At 44.5% G+C, this 19770-nt stretch overlaps 1 protein-coding gene across 1 annotated transcript; it reads left to right on the forward strand.

The window, feature by feature from the left end:
* The first annotated feature begins 10250 nt into the window (after window positions 1-10250).
* Window positions 10251-19607, forward strand: EIF2B5 (eukaryotic translation initiation factor 2B subunit epsilon). Its single transcript, XM_081235918.1, has 16 exons — window positions 10251-10499; window positions 11590-11714; window positions 12556-12741; window positions 12834-13011; window positions 13467-13547; window positions 13823-13900; window positions 14659-14971; window positions 15856-16001; window positions 16232-16373; window positions 16500-16601; window positions 16778-16885; window positions 17022-17112; window positions 17418-17541; window positions 18261-18386; window positions 18827-18937; window positions 19113-19607. The coding sequence occupies exons 1-16, from the start codon at window positions 10290-10292 to the stop codon at window positions 19170-19172; spliced, it is 2181 nt and encodes a 726-aa protein (XP_081092044.1). The 5' UTR covers window positions 10251-10289; the 3' UTR covers window positions 19173-19607.
* The last annotated feature ends 163 nt before the right edge of the window (window positions 19608-19770 follow it).

Below are 19770 nucleotides of genomic sequence, written 5' to 3' on the forward strand. Positions count from 1 at the left end.
CGCAGTGGTTGAGAGTCCGCCTGCCAATGCAGGGGACGCAGGTTCATGCCCCGGTGTGGGAGCAGCTGGGCCCGTGAGCCATGGCCACTGAGCCTGCGCGTCCGGAGCCTGTGCTCCGCAACGGGAGAGGCCACACAGTGAGAGGCCCGCGCACAGCAACGAAGAGTAGGCCCTGCTTGCCACAACTAGAGAAAGCCCGTGCGCAGCAACGAAGACCCAACACAGCCAAAAACATAAAATAAAATAAAATATAAAAAGGAGCAAAGAATTTGAATAGATGTTTCACCAAAGAAGACATACAAGTGACCAATAAGCACATGAAAAGATGTTCAACATCTTAGTCATTAGGAGAATGCAAATCAAAACCACAATGCGACGCCACTTCACACTCATGAGAGTGGCTCTGATCAAAAAGACAGATAATAACAAGTGTTGGTGAGGACATGAAGAAATTGGAGCCCTCATGTGTTGCTGATTGGAAAGCAAAATGGTGTAGCCTTTTTGGAAGATAGTTTGACAGTTCCTAAATATGTTAAACATAGAGTCACCATATGACCCAACAATTCTACTCCAAGGCATATGCCCAAGATAAATGAAAACACATAACCCCACAAAGCTTTTTCACAAATGTTGATAGCAGCATTATTCATAACAGCCAAGAAATGGAAAAAGAACAAATGTCCATCCACTGATAATGGATAAACAAAATGTGGTATATCCGTATGATGGACAATTGTTCAGCCATAAAAAAGAATGAAGTACTGATACATGCCACGACATAGATGAACCTTGACAATTTTCTGTAAGTGAAAGACATAAAAGGCCACATTGTGTCATATAATTTATATGAAATGTCCAGAATAGGCACATTCATAGAGATAAAAAGTAGATTAGTATCTGCCGAGAGTTGGTGGGGGAGGAGATAGCGGTGGGTTGGGAGGAATGGGAAGTGACTGCTAATAGATACAAGCTTTCTTTATGGGATGATGAAAATGTATTAAGATTAGATTACAATGATAGAGGCACGTCTCTGTAAATATACTAAAAACACTGAACTGCACACTTTAAATGAGTGTACTATATGGTATGTAAATTATATCTCAATAAAGCTGCTAAATAAAACTAAATTGAGTGACATTCTACAAAATAACTGACCAGTACTTACCAAAAAGTATCAAAGTCATGAAAAGCAAGGAAAGACTGAGGAGTCACCACAGATGTGAGGAGACTAAGGAGAAGTGAAAACTAAATGCACTGGGGGATCTTGATCTAATCCTGGAGTAGGAAATGATATTGAAAGGGGAAACTGTTGAAATTCTAGTAAATCTATAGCTTACTTAGTAATATTGTACCAGTATTAATTTTACGGGTTTCATGTACTATTATATTATGGTTATATAAATTGTTAACATTAGGGGAAGAATATTAGGAAACTCTCTGTACTATTCTGCAACTTTTCTGTAAATCTAAAATTATTTCAAAATGATTATTTTTTAAAAGATAGACACTTAAGAGATATTTCAACCAATTGCAATGTATGAATTTATTTTGATCCTGAATTAAACAATAAACTGTTGAAAGAAAAAACACTTATTAGCTAAGTGGGAAAATTTGAACAGAGTGGATATTTAATGATATCAAAAAATCACTGTTAATTTTCAGCAGGATAATGACATTGTAGTTATTTTTATTAAATAATTCTTTTCTTCTAGAGATAAATGCTGGAATATTTACAGATAAAATGATAAGATTTTTGGTTTTGGTTTTGGTTTTTACTGGGAAAATAACTTTATTTTGTTTGGGGGAGTGGTAGGTGTCCAGTCTCAGATATTCTGGAATTGCTTCTTGGTGCTGGTGGCCTTGGTGACATTGAGCACGCTGAAGGGTACAGATGAAATAAGACTGTCTATAAGTTGATCACTGTTTCATATGGTGATGGGTATCTAGGATTCATTATACTATTTTCTCTACTTTTGTGTATGTTTAACTTTTTCATTAAGAAAAATTTTTTTCACTGTTTGTTTCTTTCTCTTTGCCTCCTTTCTGTTACAAATCCTAACCTCTTCTCAGGCAGATGCAGGTCTCAAACCAACCATAATGATGTCATGTATTCAGAAAGATAAAGAAAAAAGCACATTACTAGCTCTCAAAATATTGTCTACAATTAAACTAGTATTATTGTCACAAAGTTTAAGGCAGTGATTCCCAATTTGGGGGTTGTGGACCCAGGGAACCAACCTGTGGGGTTGACGAATGCACAAGTATACCAAGTAATGCCTGTAGATGGAAAAAACAACATTATATATATAAACAGGCATTTACATATACATATATGTACACATACATAACTATCTTTAGAGGTATGTTCTTAATTTCCAAATACATGGGGTTTTCTAAATTATCTTTGTATTACTGATTTCTAACTTAATTATACTGTGGCCAGAAAATATACTTTGTGTCAACACATGTCAAACTTGAATGTGCACATGAATCCCCTGGGGGTGTTGTCAAAATGCAGATTCTGACACAGGAGGTCTGAAGTGGGGCCTGAGCTTCCACATTTCTAACAGGCTTTATTGTGCTGCTGCCGCTTTATGAACCATACTTTTCAAAGGGTCTATCTGATACCAATTTCTTGCAATCTGTTGAGATTTGCTTTATGCATAGTTAATGTTCACAAACATTCCACCGGCATTTGGAAATAATGCATATTATCTCATTACTGAGTGCAGTATTCTACATAAATTCATTAGATCAACATGGTTAATTGTGATACTCAAGACTTCTGTATCCTATTCACTTATCTGCTTGACCTACCAAATACTGAGAGAAATACAGTTTAAATCTCTTACTCTGAGAGTGGATTTGTCAACTGTTTCTTATAGTTTTGTAAATTTTTACTTCATATGTTTTAAAGCTGCATTTGTAGGTGCACAGAATTTGAAATATTTTATATCCCTGTGAATTAAAGTTCTATCATTATAACATGACCATTTCAATTTCTAGTACAGCTTACCAACAGATTAGTTTTGGACAACATTTGCCATCATTTTACTTTCAGCTTTTCTGAGTCCTTATGTCTTAAGTGTGTCACTTGTAAACAGTATATTGCTTCATTTTATGTCTTGGTCCAGTCTTTACGTGAATAATAAAAAAGATCTTAGAATTTTTTTAACTCTGATTACCTCCTTCCTGACTTATATATATGAGTAATTTAGTACTTTCTTTTTTGATGCTCCCCAATTTAGACATTAATATTTTTGGTATCAATATTTGTTTCGCCTTACTCACATATTTACAATATTCTTTACTAGATCTGCCACCTTGCAGCTAAGACCTTTGTTCTGGAATTTTCTCCTTCTGCTTGAGGAAGTGCTGTTCAATACACTGTTCAAAATGGTGGGAATTTTCTATATCTGCACTTTCCAGTATACTAGCTGCTAGCCACATGTGACTACTAAGCACTTGAAATGTGGCAAATGTGATTACATTACTGGATTTTTTATTTTATATAATTTTAATTTTAATAGCTATATATGGCTAGTGGCTACTGCACTAGACAGCGTAACTTTAGAAGGTCAAAAGTCCTTTAGTCAAGGTCTTTTGATGATCAATTGTCTCAGTTTTTGTTTATCTGAAAATGTCTTTATTTCTTGTTCTTGAAAGATCATTTCTCTGAGAAGACAATTCTAGGTTCACACACTGTTCCTACAATCCTTGCTCATTTGGATTCAAGACCTTGATGTTCAGGCTGGTCTGCTTGGCCACACTTTTTTTTCCTCTTGGCAATGCTGCCTCAAGAACCCTACTGGCTCTCCCATCCAGCCTGAAAGGTCTAACAATTGGTGAGTAGGTTGGTGCACGGCAATTACCTCTAGGGGGTGGTATTGCCTAACTCCACAGGCCACCCTCCAGCATCTCAAGGTCTAGCCAAAGTACTGTTATATGTGTGTCAATAGCTTTCTTTTTTTCCCACACCCTTCTCCTCCTTTAAGTTTTTAAGTGCAGTTTCTTTTGAATAACCTCAACCTGTTTCAACTGAGCTTTTGAGAAAGTTTAAAGAATATTTTTCCTCAACTCTCATCCTGGACAAAGAGGATTGTCATACATCTGGAGACTAGTTACACCTCTGGAGGTGACAGTGAAGATTCCAGGGGAAAAAAAAAAGAGAGAGAGAGAGAGACCAGCAAGCTAGGACATGAACAGTAAAAACCTCAGCTATCCGATAGGATGTTAACAACCCTCAACTTTCAGAACAAATACTCCAGACCTAAAAGTTATTAGAAAAATAAACACTCATGCAGTGAATAATTGGCTCTGATCACTAAGCAGCAAGTAAGCCCAGCTGAGAAGCATGAAAGGCCCTAAGATTTACCCTGAAAGTGCTTTAATCCATCGGTTCGATGCATACAAAAAACAGAGCACTGACTGTTTAGCAATGTCTAGAAAAGTCCAGCTCTTGTACATGTATCAAGGGTGACCTGAAGGGGACATATCATACCATTATTTTGACATCTTTACAGGTAGAACCTGAAAAAAGTGCCATTTAAAAGTTAGAAGAGGGGCTTCCCTGGTGGTGCAGTGGTTAAGAATCCGCCTGCCAATGCAGGGGACACAGGTTCGAGCCCTGGTCTGGGAAGATCCCACACGCCTCGGAGCAACTAAGTCCATGTGCCACAACTACTGAGCCTGCACTCTAGAGTCCACGAGCCACAGCTACTGAGCACACGTGCCACAACTACTGAAGCCCTCGCGCCTAAAGCCTGTGCTCCGCAACAAGAGAAGCCACTGCAATGAGAAGCCTGCACGCGGCAACGAAGACCCAACACAGCCAAAAATAAATAAATAAAATAAATAAATTTATAGAAGTTAGAAGAAAACACAGGGTTGCCAATGATTTCTTGGATATGGCACCAACAGTACAGGCAACAAAAGAAAAAATAGATAAGTTGGACTTCATCAAAATTTAAAACATTGGGCTTCCCTGGTAGTGCAGTGGTTAAGAATCCGCCTGCCAATGCAGGGAACAGGGGTTCAAGCCCTGGTCCAGGAAGATCTCACAGGCTGTGGAGCAACTAAGCCCGTGTGCCACAACTACTGAGCCTGCGCTCTAGAGCCCCCGAGCCACAACTACTGAGCCCGCATGCCACAGCTACTGAAGCTCGCGCACCTAGAGCCCGTGCTGTACAGCAAGAGAAGCCACCACAATAAGAAGCCCGTGCACCACAACAAAGAGTAGCCCCCACTCACCGCAAGTAGAGAAAGCCCGCGTGCAGCAACGAAGATCCAACACAGCCAAAAATAAATAAATAAATTTATTTTTAAAATTTTAAAACATTTGTGCATCAAGGGACACCACCAACAGAATAAAAAGGCAATCTATAGAATTGGAGAAAATATTTGCAAACCATATATCTGATAAGGGATTGAAATCCAGAATATATAAAGAACTCCTACAACTCGATGACAACAAAACTGATGTTTTTTAATATTTATTTATTTATTTGTCTGCGTCGGGTGTTAGTTGCAGCACATGGGATCTTTGTTGCCACGTGCAGGATGTTTAGTTGCAGCATGCAAACTCTTAGTTGCGGCATATAGGATCTAGTTCCCTGACCAGGTATCAAACCCAGGCCCCCTGCATTGGGAGTACGGAGTCTTAGCCACTGGACCACCAGGGAAGTCCCAACAAAACAGATTTTAAAAAGGGAAAAGGACTTGAATAGAATTTCTCAAAAGAAAATAGACAAATGGTCAATAAGTACATGCAAAGATGATCAACATCACTAGTCATTAGAGAAATGCAAATCAAAACTGCAGTGAGATACCACTTCACACCGATTAGAATGGACATTATAAAATAAAAGTTTTTTCAAAGAAAATAACAAGCATTGGTGAGTATATGGAGAAATTTGAACCCTTGTGCACTGTAGGCCAGAATGTAAAACGGTACAGGTGCTGGAAAACAGCACGGTGGTTTAAGATTAAACTATGCAATCCAGCAATTCTACTTCTGGATATATACCCCCAAAAAAGTGAAAGCAGGGACTCAAACAGATATTTATACACTCATGTTCAGAGCAGAATTATTCACAATAGCTAAAACATGAAAGCAACCCAAATGTCCATTAACAGATGAATGGATAAGTAAAATGTGGTGTATACATACAGTGGAATATGACTCAGCCTTTAAAAGGAAGGAAATTCTGATGTATGCTACAACATGGATGAAACTTGAGGACATTTCATGCTAAGCATTATTTCACTTAGCATTCTTTCATGCTAAGTGAAGTAAACTAGTCACAAAAGAACAAATATTGTTTGATTCTACTTATATGAGGTACTTAGAGTAGTCAAAATCATGTAGACAGATAGTTGGATGTTGGTTGCCAGGGTTGAAGGAAGAAGAGAATGGGAAATTATTGTTTGATGGATACAGAGCTTCAGTTTGCAACATGAAAAGAGTTCTGTGGATGGATGGTGGTGATGGTAGCACAACAATGTGAATGTACTTGATAGCACTGAACTGTACACCTAAAAATGGTTAAGATGGTAAATTTTATGTTATGTGTACTTTACCACAATTAAAAAAACAAAACAGGGCTTCTCTGGTGGCGCAGTGGTTGAGGGTCCGCCTGCCGATGCAGGGGACACGGGTTCGTGTCCCGGTCCGGGAGAATCCCACATGCCACGGAGTGGCTGGGCCCATGAACCATGGCCGCTGAGCCTGCGCGTCTGGAGCCTGTGCTCTGCAACGGGAGAGGCCACGACAGTGAGAGGCCCGCGTACTGCAAAAAAAAAAAAAAAAAGGGAGAGAAAAGAATCAAAATAAAATAAAATTAATTTTTTTTTAAAAAAGGGAAATACAAATTAAAACTACACTTCGTTCCCCTATAGACTGACAGAAAGTCCAAACTGTTGACAACACACTGTTTGTGAAGCTGTAGGGGAACAGGCACTCTCATACACTGCCAGTGTCAGGGCAAAATGGCACATTTTCCATGGATAGCCATTAAGTAATATAACACCATGAGCAATTAAGTCTCAGCAGGTTTCCCAGTGAGTTCAACAGCATATCCCCTGCCATGGGAATTGAATTCAATTTGAACCAGTCACTCTCCTTTAAGAACAAATTCTAAGAAATAAATGCAAATGTATAAAGGTATCAATAGGAAGATGCTAGTTGCAGCATTATTTGTAATAGCAAAAACTGCAAAAAAATCTGAATGCTTACCAGTTGAGAAATGGTTGGATAAATAATGGTATATGCATACTACAGAATGTTATGGAATCATTGAAAATAGCTAGGTTTGTCTGCATTCCACCATATATTAAATAAAAATTAAGTTGCAGACAAAAATGCATCATCATAATATTAGTTAATACTTAAGTTGTACTGACAATGTGTCAACAGTGTTCTAAGGGCTTTTCAACCTTATGAGGTAAGTACTGTTATTATCCCATTTCAAACATGAGGAAGTCCAGGCATAGAGCGATTGTGCAACCTGCCCAAGAATAAACAGCTAGTAAATGACTAGAGGCTGGAATGGAACCCAGCTCTGGGGATTATATGCTAGGGTACCACATTTTGCTTACCTATTCATACACTTGGGTTGCTTCCATGTTTTAACTATCATGAATAATGTTGCTATGAGCATGGATGTATAAATATCTGTTTGAGTCCCCGCTTTCACTTTTTGGGGGTATATATCCAAATGTAGAATTGCTGGATCACATAGTAATTCTGTGTTTCATTTTTCGAAGAACCACCGTACCGTTTCCCACAGTGCCTGTACCATTTTACATTCCTACCAACAGTGCACAAGGATTCCAATTTCTCCACATCCTCACTAATGCCTCTTACTTTCTGGTTTTTCGTTTTGGGTTTGGTTTGTTTGTTTTGTTAACAGTCATCCTAATGAGCATGAGGTGATATTTCATTGTAGTCTTGATTTGCATTTACCTAATGATTAGTCATGTTAAGCACTTTTCATGTGCTTGTTGGCCATTTGTATACCTTCTTTCAAGAAATGTCCATTCAAGTCCTTTGCCCATTTTTGTTTCATTGTTGTTAAGTTTTGAAGCAAAAAATAAAAAATAAAAAAAATAACAACAGGTCGAGAAAGAGTCTCCTTAAGACCCATCCATTAAAACTTTATCCATCCAGCTACCTGTCTACAGAATTACAAGGCCTGGATTTACCACTCAAATTTTCAGAGGTGTCAGGAGTCATTTAAAATTTTCTACAATTGGACCTATTTCCCATACCCTCAACACACCCACACGCAACCCCCTCGTGTGTGTGTGCTCGCACAAATTACTAGTCCTGTTTGTTTACTCACCCATCTTGTCTCGTTCTTCCTGTGAATTTGTAGGACAGTGGAACACCTTCTTCTACAATGTACACTCATTTTAATTGAAAACTTTTACTGAGTTGCCTTCTGCCTTTCCTTCTCCAGGCTAAATTTTCCAAAATTCTGAAGAAACAGTTTTCGCTCAACGCTCTTATTAACTGGTAGAGGGAAGAAATGACAGACTCCTCGGACCCACGAGGAGGGTGCCTGAGTAACGCGGGCCAAGCCAGAGCCGCCAGACGGAAACAAACCTCAGCCCTTGGAACTCCGAATCCAGACATGCAACGCGGCCATGGGTGGTAACGACGCTTGCAGAAACTTTGAGGAATCAATGGTGGAACTCCGACAGTTCTCGTGCTGGAAGAGCACGGTGCCTTGCTGGCAAGTTCCTTGTCCACCAAAGGACACCCAAGCTGCATCACCTTGCTTCCACAACGTTCCCAAGGTCCCGCACTTCCGCAGGCCTGGCTTACTCGCTGCAGCCCACTGCCTCTTTCCCCATCTGGTGCCGCGCCTCTCAAGACTCGGACCTTGCGGCTTACATCCTCCAGGCCTACTCAACTTTAGAGTGTTTGTGGTTCCACCTTTATTTCCAGTCTGATTAAGGCACAGAGTAGAGTTTCAATAAATGCTGATAGGCTGAATGAATGAATAAATGAAGACATCATAAAATAATAAATTTTTATCCACACAAGGCAGAAAGATGGTGGAGCTATGATGTCATACGGATCGGGTTCCAACACCAGTTCTTCCACTTACTAGCTTGGTGAACTTCACCCCACTGAGACTTGAAGAAATGTTTGTTGGGGCTTCCCTGGTGGCACAGTCGTTAAGAATCCACCTGCCAATGCAGGGGACACAGGTTTGAGCCCTGGCCCGGGAAGATCCCACATGCTACGGAACAGCCGGGCCTGTGCGCCACAACTACTGAGCCTGCGCTCTAGGGCCCACCAGCCACAACTACTGGAGCCCGTGTGCCTAGAGCCCGTGCTCCACAACAAAAGCCCCCACTCTCCACAACTACAGAAAGCCGGAACGCAATAACGAAGACCCACAGCAACCAAAAATACATAAATAAAATAAATTTTTTACAAAAGAGGTCTTCCCTGGTGGTTGAGAGTCCGCCTGCCGATGCAGGGGACACGGGTTCGTGCCCCGGTCCGGGAAGATCCCACATGCCGTGGAGCGGCTGGGCCCGTGAGCCATGGCCGCTGAGCCTGCGCGTCCGGAGCCTGTGCTCCGCAGCGGGAGAGGCCGCAGCGGTGAGAGGCCCGCGTACCGCAAAAAGAAAAAAAAAGAAAAAAAAATGTTTGTTGAACGAATGAATAAAATGTTCTCTCAGAGATGTGTGACGAACTGTGATAATGCTTGTATCATTCCCCGCCACGATCAGCGCTTAATAGAATTACTACTCTCCCTTCTATTCCACGTTCTGTATTTATGTAGACTGTGAGTGCCCTGAGGGAAAGGAATGTCTGACTCGGTTCTGAGCTCCTCAGGGTGCCGGGTCACATTAGGTGATGAGAATGAAAACGGAGGACCACAATTTTTAACATGCTCGGGGCGGAGAAGATTACACATCCAGAAAGGATCTGGCCGCTTCGCAGAGACCACGAGTCTCATTATCCCCCAAGAATCTCAGCTTGCTCACGAACAAATGACGGCCGATGATACTTGAAGATGGAGTCTGCAGTCCACAGGACCCCAACCCCGGACGCCTCAACATGCGGCCACCAGCGCCGCAGGGCCCCACGCCGTGCTCCTTGCTGCTCGGCCTTCTGGCAGGGCTAGGGGAGACGCTTGCGCATTCCTCTCTCCTCAGCTCCTCCCGCCCTCCCTTCGCTAGAGCTTCGCATTTCGAGTGCTGGATCTTTTTGTCCCCTACTGCGTGCCGTGGCAGTTTCCGAGCGGAAGTGGTGACTGTGAGAGAAGAAGATGGCGGCTACTGTGGTGGCGCCGCCTGGTGTGGTGGCCGGTCGGCCCAACAAGCGCAGCGGCAGCGGGCCGGCAGGCGGTGGCAGCGGCGGCGGCGGCGGTGGGGCAGCCAGAGGGGCGGAGGAGGAACCGCCGCCGCCCCTACAAGCAGTTCTGGTGGCCGACAGCTTCAACCGCCGCTTCTTCCCCATCTCCAAGGACCAGCCTCGGGTGAGCGCCGCGCGCGAAAGCTGCCAGAGGGCCCGGAGGTGGCGGCGCTAGAGCAAGTTATCTTTTCGGCTGCCTAGTGAGGCGCGCTCTGGAAGGACTTGTGTCCACTGTCTTTCCCAGAAATCGGGTTTATCTGGTTAGGAGGAAGGCGGAGAGACCGTCTAAAGCCCTGAAGACTGCCTGACCAAGTGAGTGGCTGGCAGATTTGGGCACTCTCCACCTCAGGTTTGGGAGGCCTGCAGGGGCTAATGAAGAAGCACTGCTTGTGAGAAGCCTTCACACGGGGATTCAGTGTATCAAGAGGAGGCTGCGCCGCTCTTATGTAGAGGAAAGAGAAGTTCTTAGGTGAAAGGGACTGTCACCTCCTTTTGCCTCCAAAAGGGAGGTCACGTGCCTAAAAAAAGAGCAGGCTGGTCTGATTGCATAGTAACAGCTGTTTTGTGCTTTTTTTCTTTTCAGGTTTTAGTGACAGCTAGTACTATCTGTCAAAAGGAGAACCGAACGGGTTCAGTGGCTGGTTGCCCGCATCCCCGGTATTGTCTAGACACTGGGGAACTGGACTGAGCTAGTCCTAGGCATTGCTGGGTCATTCAGCAGTCCCCAGTTCAAAGAAAAGGACTTGCATTCAGTTCAGGAAAAACCTCTTTGACTCCCCACTCCCTCTAAATAGTCTAATGGCTGTTTATTTTGTATAGTTGATTGGGATGGCTAGTCCCTGACTCTTAGAAAGGGGTCAAGGAAGGAAATTTTATGGGAAAAAAAGCATTAGCGGCACTTAAGCTTCTGGAGATGTAATTGATTTCTATATTATCCTTTGTCAGGGGTAGTCTGCTGTTCTATACCAGCTCTGTGTCTGATGCTAAGCAAGTAGATTCCATTCCTACTATATCCAAATTGCAACCCATTAGACTCTGATATTTAGAGTATGCCATGAACATCAAAGGCGGCAGCCTGAATAGTTTTAAATAGGAAAGATAAAGTAAAACTAGTGTTTGAAAATACTGATAGAGGAGTGAAAATTGTGGTTGAAATGGGGGAAAGAATGATACTCAGAGGACCCTCATGACTTTTTTTCATCTCCTACCCTCAGGTCCTCTTGCCCCTGGCCAATGTGGCGCTAATTGACTACACTCTGGAATTTCTGACTGCCACAGGTGTACAGGAAACCTTTGTCTTTTGTTGCTGGAAGGCTCCCCAAATCAAGGAACATTTATTGTAAGGTTCTGCAACTTTTCTTTCAATGTTTCACCATTTTTTCCCAGTGTCCTTAGGATGGGTATAACTAAATAAGAGGAGATTATGAGGGAGAAAAATGTGTCTGTTTGGATCCCATCATAAGGTCTAAGGGCATTCTCTTCACTTAAGAGGTGAGCAGCTGAAGCTGTGACAAAGATTAAAGAATAGCATTTGGATTTTTTCTGAGTCTCACTTACAAAGTTTGGACCCAACGGGTTTTGCTTTTTATTTAGTGGCTCCAATATGCAAGTTACAAGAGTAATATCTTTGTTTTTCCACTGAGCTTCTAAATATTGAGCTCTTCCTCATCTTTGTATTCCTGGTGCCTAGCTTAGTACCACGCACATAGTAAACACTTAACAAATGTTTAGCGAAGTGTTTTTGAAAAAGAGTGAATCTCAGGATTTATGGAAGCTTAGGAAATAAAGACTAGGATGTTAGCATGGTCTCCATCAAACAGCTCCTAAATTTGGTATGAGCTTTAGAAGGAGAAAAGTGGCATGAAATGTGTGTTCCCAGGATACTTTGTATAACCTAAGTCTCAGCGGGATTTTTAGTTCAAATCCATGTTTAGGGACAGGGGTCAGGGTATGGAGAGGAAATAGCCATGTTTCTCTAACCCGTAAAACAAGACTAGTGACAGACTATGCTGAAACCATTAATTATAGTTCATAAACCTCTTTGAAGTCAAGGACGCTGACAGGAACCCCAAAAAAGCCATAGCAAAGGAGTGTGAATGTTGAATGGGGAGAAAAAATAGGGAAGCTCTGCATGATCTTTATGCTTGGTTTACTCATCCCCCTCACCTCCCTTCCTTTAGGAAATCCAAGTGGTGCCGCCCTACATCCCTCAACGTGGTTCGAATAATTACATCAGAGCTATATAGATCACTGGGGGATATTCTCCGTGATGTTGATGCTAAGGCCTTGGTGCGCTCTGACTTCCTTCTGGTGTATGGGGATGTCATATCAAACATCAATATTACCAGAGCCCTGGAAGAACACAGGTCAGGATGGGAAAATGGTAGAGATGAGGTTTGGGACCAGCAGAGCCCTAAGACTGCTTTTTTGCAACTCGTCTCCCTCCTATCCTTTACAGGTTAAGGCGGAAGCTGGAAAAAAATGTATCTGTCATGACAATGATCTTCAAGGAGTCATCCCCCAGCCACCCAACTCGTTGCCATGAGGACAATGTAGTAGTGGCTGTGGATAGTGCCACAAACCGGGTGCTCCATTTCCAGAAGACCCAAGGCCTCCGACGTTTTTCTTTTCCTCTGGTGTGTGGGTATCTGGGGTCCTTGAGGTGGGAAAGTGACAGGCTTCAGCAGGAGAGATGAGTTAAAGTCCTTATAGGGGCTTCCCTGGTGGCGCAGTGGTTAAGAATCCACCTGCCAATACAGGGGACACGGGTTTGAGCCCTGGTCCAGGAAGATCCCACATGTCACGAAGCAACTAAGCCCGTGCACCTCAACTACTGAGCCTGCACTCTAGAGCCCATGAGCCACAACTACTGAGCCCACGTGCTGCAGCTACTGAAGCCCGCACGCCTAGACCCTGTGCTCCACAACAAGAGAAGCCACCACAATGAGAAGCCTGCGCACTGCAACAAAGAGTAGCCCCTGCTTGCCACAAGAGAAAGCCTGCACGCAGCAATGAAGACCCAACGCAGCCAAAAAGAAAATAAATTTATTAAAAATAATAATAACAAAGTCCTTGTAACTTCTCCCCACAGAGCTTGTTCCAGGGCAGTGGAGATGGAGTGGAGATTCGCTATGATTTACTTGATTGTCATATCAGCATCTGCTCTCCTCAGGTGAGCTCCTCAGGGCCAAGGCTGCACATCTGAAGAGTAGAACTCTGAGGGTGTATTATCACCCCCTTAAAAGGCCAGGGTATATTTCTTCTCCTTCTTTCTCTTATCTACAGCAAATAGGTGCTATCATCTTGACCCCAGTATCTCATTGGCAGACTTTTTTGGGATTCTGGCCCATATCCTGCTGTCATAGTGTCTGATAGGTCTCTGGGGGGCTTGTGTTTGCTTCCAGAGAATAGTGCTTAACTTTGGCCCCCTCTGACTTCCCCACACAGGTGGCTCAACTCTTTACAGACAACTTCGACTACCAAACTCGAGATGACTTTGTGCGAGGCCTGTTAGTAAATGAGGAGGTAAGAAAAGTCTCCCAATGCCTCTTTAGAAGAAGGCTGTGATTTTATCTCAATGCTGATAAATTTGGTCCCCCTTTTTTTTTCTCTCTCCATTTGCTTTTTTTTTTTTTTTTTTTTTTTTTTTTTTTCCGGTATGCGGGCCTCTCACTGTTGTGGCCTCTCCCGTTGCGGAGCACAGGCTCCGGATGCGCAGGCTCAGCGGCCATGGCTCACGGGCCCAGCCGCTCCGCGGCATATGGGATCCTCCCGGACCGGGGCACGAACCCGTATCCCCTGCATCGGCAGGCGGACTCTCAACCACTGCGCCACCAGGGAGGCCCGCTCCATTTGCTTTTTTATTCTGCCCATTTTTAGGGCACAATAGACCCTACTGACACACAAAAGCAAAAGATTCATTTGTGGTTTTTGGCAGATCCCCAGTACCATCTGACCACCAGTGACGTGCTAAAAACATCTCAAGATCAACAGATTAATTGCTAAAAACACGAACATCCACCATTACACATAATGTGAAAGTTTGTTTTCCCTTGGGCAGGGTTGGGGGAGTTTTGGTCCCCTTTTATGTTTTGTTAAACCTTAGGAGAAAGGAAAAGAGCTGGAGAGGAGAGGGAAGCAGTATACAGAGGAAAGTCTCAGGCCGCTTGGCTGTGCCAGTGAGAGGCAGTAGGAAACTTCAGAAAGTTAGAATAGAATTATACCTGGGATGTTCTTTCTCTCTCGCTTGCTTGGGTGACCTCTCTTTTTTTCTCCTCATTCAGATCTTAGGAAACCAGATCCACATGCATGTGACAACTAAGGAATATGGTGCCCGGGTCTCCAACCTACACATGTATGCTGCTATCTGCGCTGATGTCATCCGCCGATGGGTCTACCCTCTCACCCCAGAGGCGAACTTCACTGACAGCACAACCCAAAGCTGCACTCACTCCCGACACAACATCTACCGAGGGCCTGAGGTCAGCCTGGGTCATGGCAGCATACTGGAGGAAAATGTGCTCCTGGGCTCTGGCACTGTCATTGGCAGCAATTGCTCCATCACCAACAGTGTCATTGGCCCCGGCTGTCACATTGGTGAGTACAGGTGGGGAGGCCAAGCTGGCCATCCTAGGAGCAGGAACTTGGGGGAACCCTATGTTTCCAGAAAAGGATACAGAGGGATAGTCCCAGAGAATAAGGAGCTAGAGTGGCTGCCTTAATAAAGGAAGAAATAGGGATGTAAAAACAGTGATACTTTAATTTGTGGCCTGTGAGCCTGTTATTGGGTGACTCTTCACATTCCAGGGTACCCTATATTCACATTCAGGACCAACTGGATAATTAACATGCAATAATAACATCTGTTTAGTGCATTGCAGTTTACAAAGGGCTTCTGCATACATTATTAAAAACCTTGTGAGGTAGGTATTCTTTATAGATAAGTTTGTAGATAAACAAAAATGCTGTAAGGTTGTCTCACCCAAGGTCATAGCTAATAAGAGGTAGTGCTGGGACTTGAATCTGAGTGTTCTGATTTTAAGTCCAGTGTTCTTTCTACTCTTAGTAACTTGCTTTGGCTATAAGAAAGTGATGCTTCTAATGGAACCACCCCTTTTAAAGAAGAACAATAAGTTTCTAATTCTAAAATGTACAAGAAGAGGTGGAATAATTTGGTTCTACTTTTAGGCATGGATTTAATTCTAATAAGGTTCTTGAGCTCAAGGGGTCCTCAGAAATCTTAAGGGTTCTCAGGTTTTTAAGTCCAGTATATAGTCTGTAATTGTTGTAAACCTGGTGGAGGGTAGTCAGGCGTCTCTGGCCCAAGCTTAGAGAGGGAGAGGGTATTCCTGGTGAATGGGGATGGAGTAGTAGAGCTGGGTGGGAGCTGTGCTGATGTCAGTCAGCCCCATTCTCCACAAACGGCCCTGGTCTGGAACTGGGGCCCTGGGTGACCAGGAATCCTTCCTGTCCTGAGCCAGGTGATAATGTGGTGCTGGACGAGGCCTTCCTATGGCAGGGCGTCCGAGTGGCTGCTGGAGCACAGATCCGTCAGTCTGTGCTCTGTGACAATGCTGAGGTCAAGGAAAAAGTTATCCTGAAGCCACGCTGTGTCCTCACTTCCCAGGTAAGACCTGTTCCACACTGCACATAGGCCCCAAGTTGAGTGGTGGTTATGCTGAGCTAGAAAGGGGCCTTAATGTCCACCCAGTCCAGCCTGAATTGAGAGTCCCAATCCAGTGGTTTCATTTGCCTTCTACTTGGCTTGCTAAAAAAAAGTCACTCTGATTTATCAGAATGTACTTTTCCCCAACACACTAATCAGTCTGTGCCACCCACTCCTTTTTTCTCCTCCAGGTGGTGGTAGGCCCAGATATCACGCTGCCTGAGGGCTCGGTGATCTCTTTGCACCCTCCAGATGCAGAGGATGATGAGGATGATGGTCAGTTCAGTGATGATTCTGGGGCTGACCAAGAAAAGGAGAAAGTGAAGCTGAAAGGTGTGAGGCTCAGCAGGTGTGGGGCATCTATCTGTGTGTCTCTCTGCACCATAGAAAAACCAGTGTTTCCCCCTAAGGGGTTGGTGCTTCTACTGGGCCTTTGCTAAAGATCCGTGCCTTTTCCAGGTTACAATCCAGCAGAAGTCGGAGTTGCAGGCCAGGGCTACCTCTGGAAAACAGCAGACATGAACATGGAGGAAGAGGAGGAACTACGGCAGAATCTGTGGGGTGAGCTAAGCCTTATTCCTGCCACCCACCTTCTAAATCAGATTATTTTGAGGGAGATTGAACACTTCAGAATCAGACTACTTGTTCATTATTTTTGCAGACAGAGCAGATATATTGCTCTCTGTCAATGGCTCTTTCAGTATTTTTCTCTTTTCTCAACCTTCATGGATTCTCAGGGCTCAAAATCAACATGGAAGAAGAAAGCGAAACTGAAAGTGAGCGAAGTATGGATTCCGAAGAGCTAGATAGCCGGGCAGGCTCCCCACAGATGGATGACATCAAAGGTAAGTGGCCAGGGGAGCAGCGTCTGGGACAAAAGAGGAAAACCTCCAGTTTGGTTGGGCATAAAGTCAGAACTGGATGACGTAAAGCATCCTGGAGTGATATTGGCCCATGAACTTATTCTTGCTTTGATTTTAGTGTTCCAGAATGAAGTCCTGGGAACTCTACAGCGGGGCAAGGAGGAGAACGTTTCTTGTGACAATCTAGTCCTAGAGATCAACTCTCTCAAGTAAGAGCAGCTCCTCCTTATTCTCGTCTCCTCGGGGTAATCCCACGCAGGTGTAGGTTCTCTCCTACTTCTTCCCCATATAGGAACCTGTTCCCTCGACATCCCAACTGGACAAGGCCGGTAGCATTTGGAGCAAGGAGAACATTATGTTTTTGCCTCAGCATAGACTTCCTCCTTCCAAAACCCTCTCTTTCCATGTTGTTCCATCTGACTTTCTCTCCCCCAGTGTCCTGCCAAAGTCATAGTCCTACAGTATGCTGAAAAGGGTCAGTGAAGGCCCTGGTGTCACCCCAGTCTCCCCACAGGTACGCCTACAACATAAGCCTGAAGGAGGTGATGCAGGTGCTGAGCCATGTGGTCCTGGAGTTCCCCCTGCAACACACGGATTCCCCACTCGACCCAAACCGCTACTGTGCCCTGCTGATTCCCGTAAGCAAAGATTGGGGCTGGGTACAAGGGGTTGGGTGGAGACAGGTATACATCCTTACTGGGCTTGACTTTAAAGGAAATCAGGAGTAGAAGGTCTTGTGAGATATATGTTACTTGTGGTTCCTTTCTCCTTGCCTCTGGACACAGATTAGGTTCTAGAGCAGGTTTGGCTGGTCCAGGGGAGTCAAGTTAGGTTCAATACTGAGTGGCCTTTGAGACTCCAGTATTCAGACGGTACTAGACCCCAAAGCTATACCCAGAATAGACCTGGACTGTCATACTGTCTGACTGAAAATGATTTGACCCAGAATGAGGTGAACCTTTAGGCTGGAACCAGGTATTCTGTGGGAGCCTGCAGCATCTGACCCCCTTCACCTTCCCTAGGAAATTTCTTTTTCCCCAGTCCTGACTGCCAGCACTCCCAAGTCTCTCTGACATAATTCCACAGGACCTGTATCATCTCCCTCTTGTCTTTTTTTCTTTTTTTAAAAAAAATTTTTTAATTTTTGACCTTTCCATGTAACTTGCAGGATCTCAGTTCCCCAGCCAGGGATTGAACCTGGGCCATGGCAGCGAAAGTGCCGAAATCTAACCACTAGACTACCAGGGAACTCCCCGTCTTGTCTTGAAAGACCCATGTTATCAATATTGATTTTCTTTGCTGTCCAGGTGTAGGTGCATGCTCAGGAATATATTGCAACTTCTCCTTTCTTCCACAGTTGCTCAAGACCTGGAGCCCTGTTTTTAGGAACTACATAAAGCGTGCAGCTGATCATTTGGAAGCATTGGCAGCCATTGAGGACTTCTTCCTGGAGCACGAAGCTCTTAGTACTTCCATGGCCAAGGTGAATACCACGTCAAGCCCCACAGTCCTGCATTTACTTTGAAACGGGCCTTGGTGACCTCCATGGAGACACAAAATAGACTGACATGAATCCGTATGGAGTTTGGTTAACAGCTTCATCCACCCCTAGTGTTGTGCTTATTGCTGGGATAGCACACCTTGGAGCCAAACTAGTAAGGCATCCATTTGGAGGTTGCCCTGGGAATGTGCAAAGCACTACGCAGCAATAGTTCCAGAAGTCAGACCTGTCCCAGTATCAGAGTGAACAGCTCATTCTTACCTGTTTTGGAGGAGGCTGCTCCGTGTGTAGAAGGAGGCTGAGGGCCTGGTAGAGAGGCACTAGATTTTGCCTCCTCTTCCTCTGTTATCCATTATGTCTCACTGAACCCTGCAAGGTCCCTGAGATCTCATCTCCTCTGCTGGCCTTCTGCCCTTCTGCAGGTACTGATGGCTTTCTACCAGCTGGAGATCCTGGCTGAGGAAACAATCCTGAGCTGGTTCAGCCAAAGGGATACAACTGACAAGGGCCGGCAGTTGCGCAAGAACCAGCAGGTAAGTCGGGCTGCCTTCCTGTCACTGCAGTGGTTGCCTGGTTCCCTGGCTCCTGGCCTTAGACTCCAGGTGGTTGGTCCCTGGGACTCTGGTTGTTAGAGCTGTTTATCTGCTAAGGAGAAAAGGAGGGTTATGTGCCCCTCCCTCAGTAGCTCTCCACTCTGCTTCCTTACAGCTGCAGAGGTTCATCCAGTGGCTAAAAGAGGCAGAAGAGGAGTCATCTGAAGATGACTGAAGTCGCACTACCTGCTCCTGTGGGTGTGGTTGATTGCCCTCCTGGTTTCTGGGCCAGGGCGAGTGAGAGGCTAGTTGCAGAAGGATGAGTGACCACCATCTGAGCTGAGACTTAAAGGAGCAGAGGCTGGAACTACAGTATTCTTCCCACCGCCAGCAGCCATGTGCCTCCCATCCTGACTGGGGAGTTGAGATGAGGGAAGTTGGGCTGGATAACAGCTCTGCCTAAGGAGGAGCTAGGCAGGCCCTGCAGTTAGAGGAAGGCCAGAGGAACAGCTTTGTGCTCTGGTTTCCCCTCAGGGAACAGCAGAGAGCAGTTGGCCCTCTCTGTTGCTTGTATTTGTTAATATTAAAAAACAGAGAGGGGTATATGTGGTTTCTCTCCAACTCTGACTGATCAGCAGTTGAAGTAGGTCAACAAAGAGTTCTGAACCTCTGGTGTGGTAGCCTTTCTTAACACCTGGTGGAGAGGGAGAAGAGGGGTGTTATGGCCACTAGGTGGGACTGTGGTGCCTCGCTAGTTGACCATTGCCATGGCCATGGCGGTAGAGGGCCTAGATTCTTTTCCAGACTTTGTGGGCCAATTTGTGGTCCTGGAG

Source organism: Mesoplodon bidens (genome assembly GCF_964165515.1).
Source record: "Mesoplodon bidens genome assembly, chromosome: 5".
Classification (NCBI taxonomy): Eukaryota; Metazoa; Chordata; class Mammalia; order Artiodactyla; family Ziphiidae; genus Mesoplodon; species Mesoplodon bidens.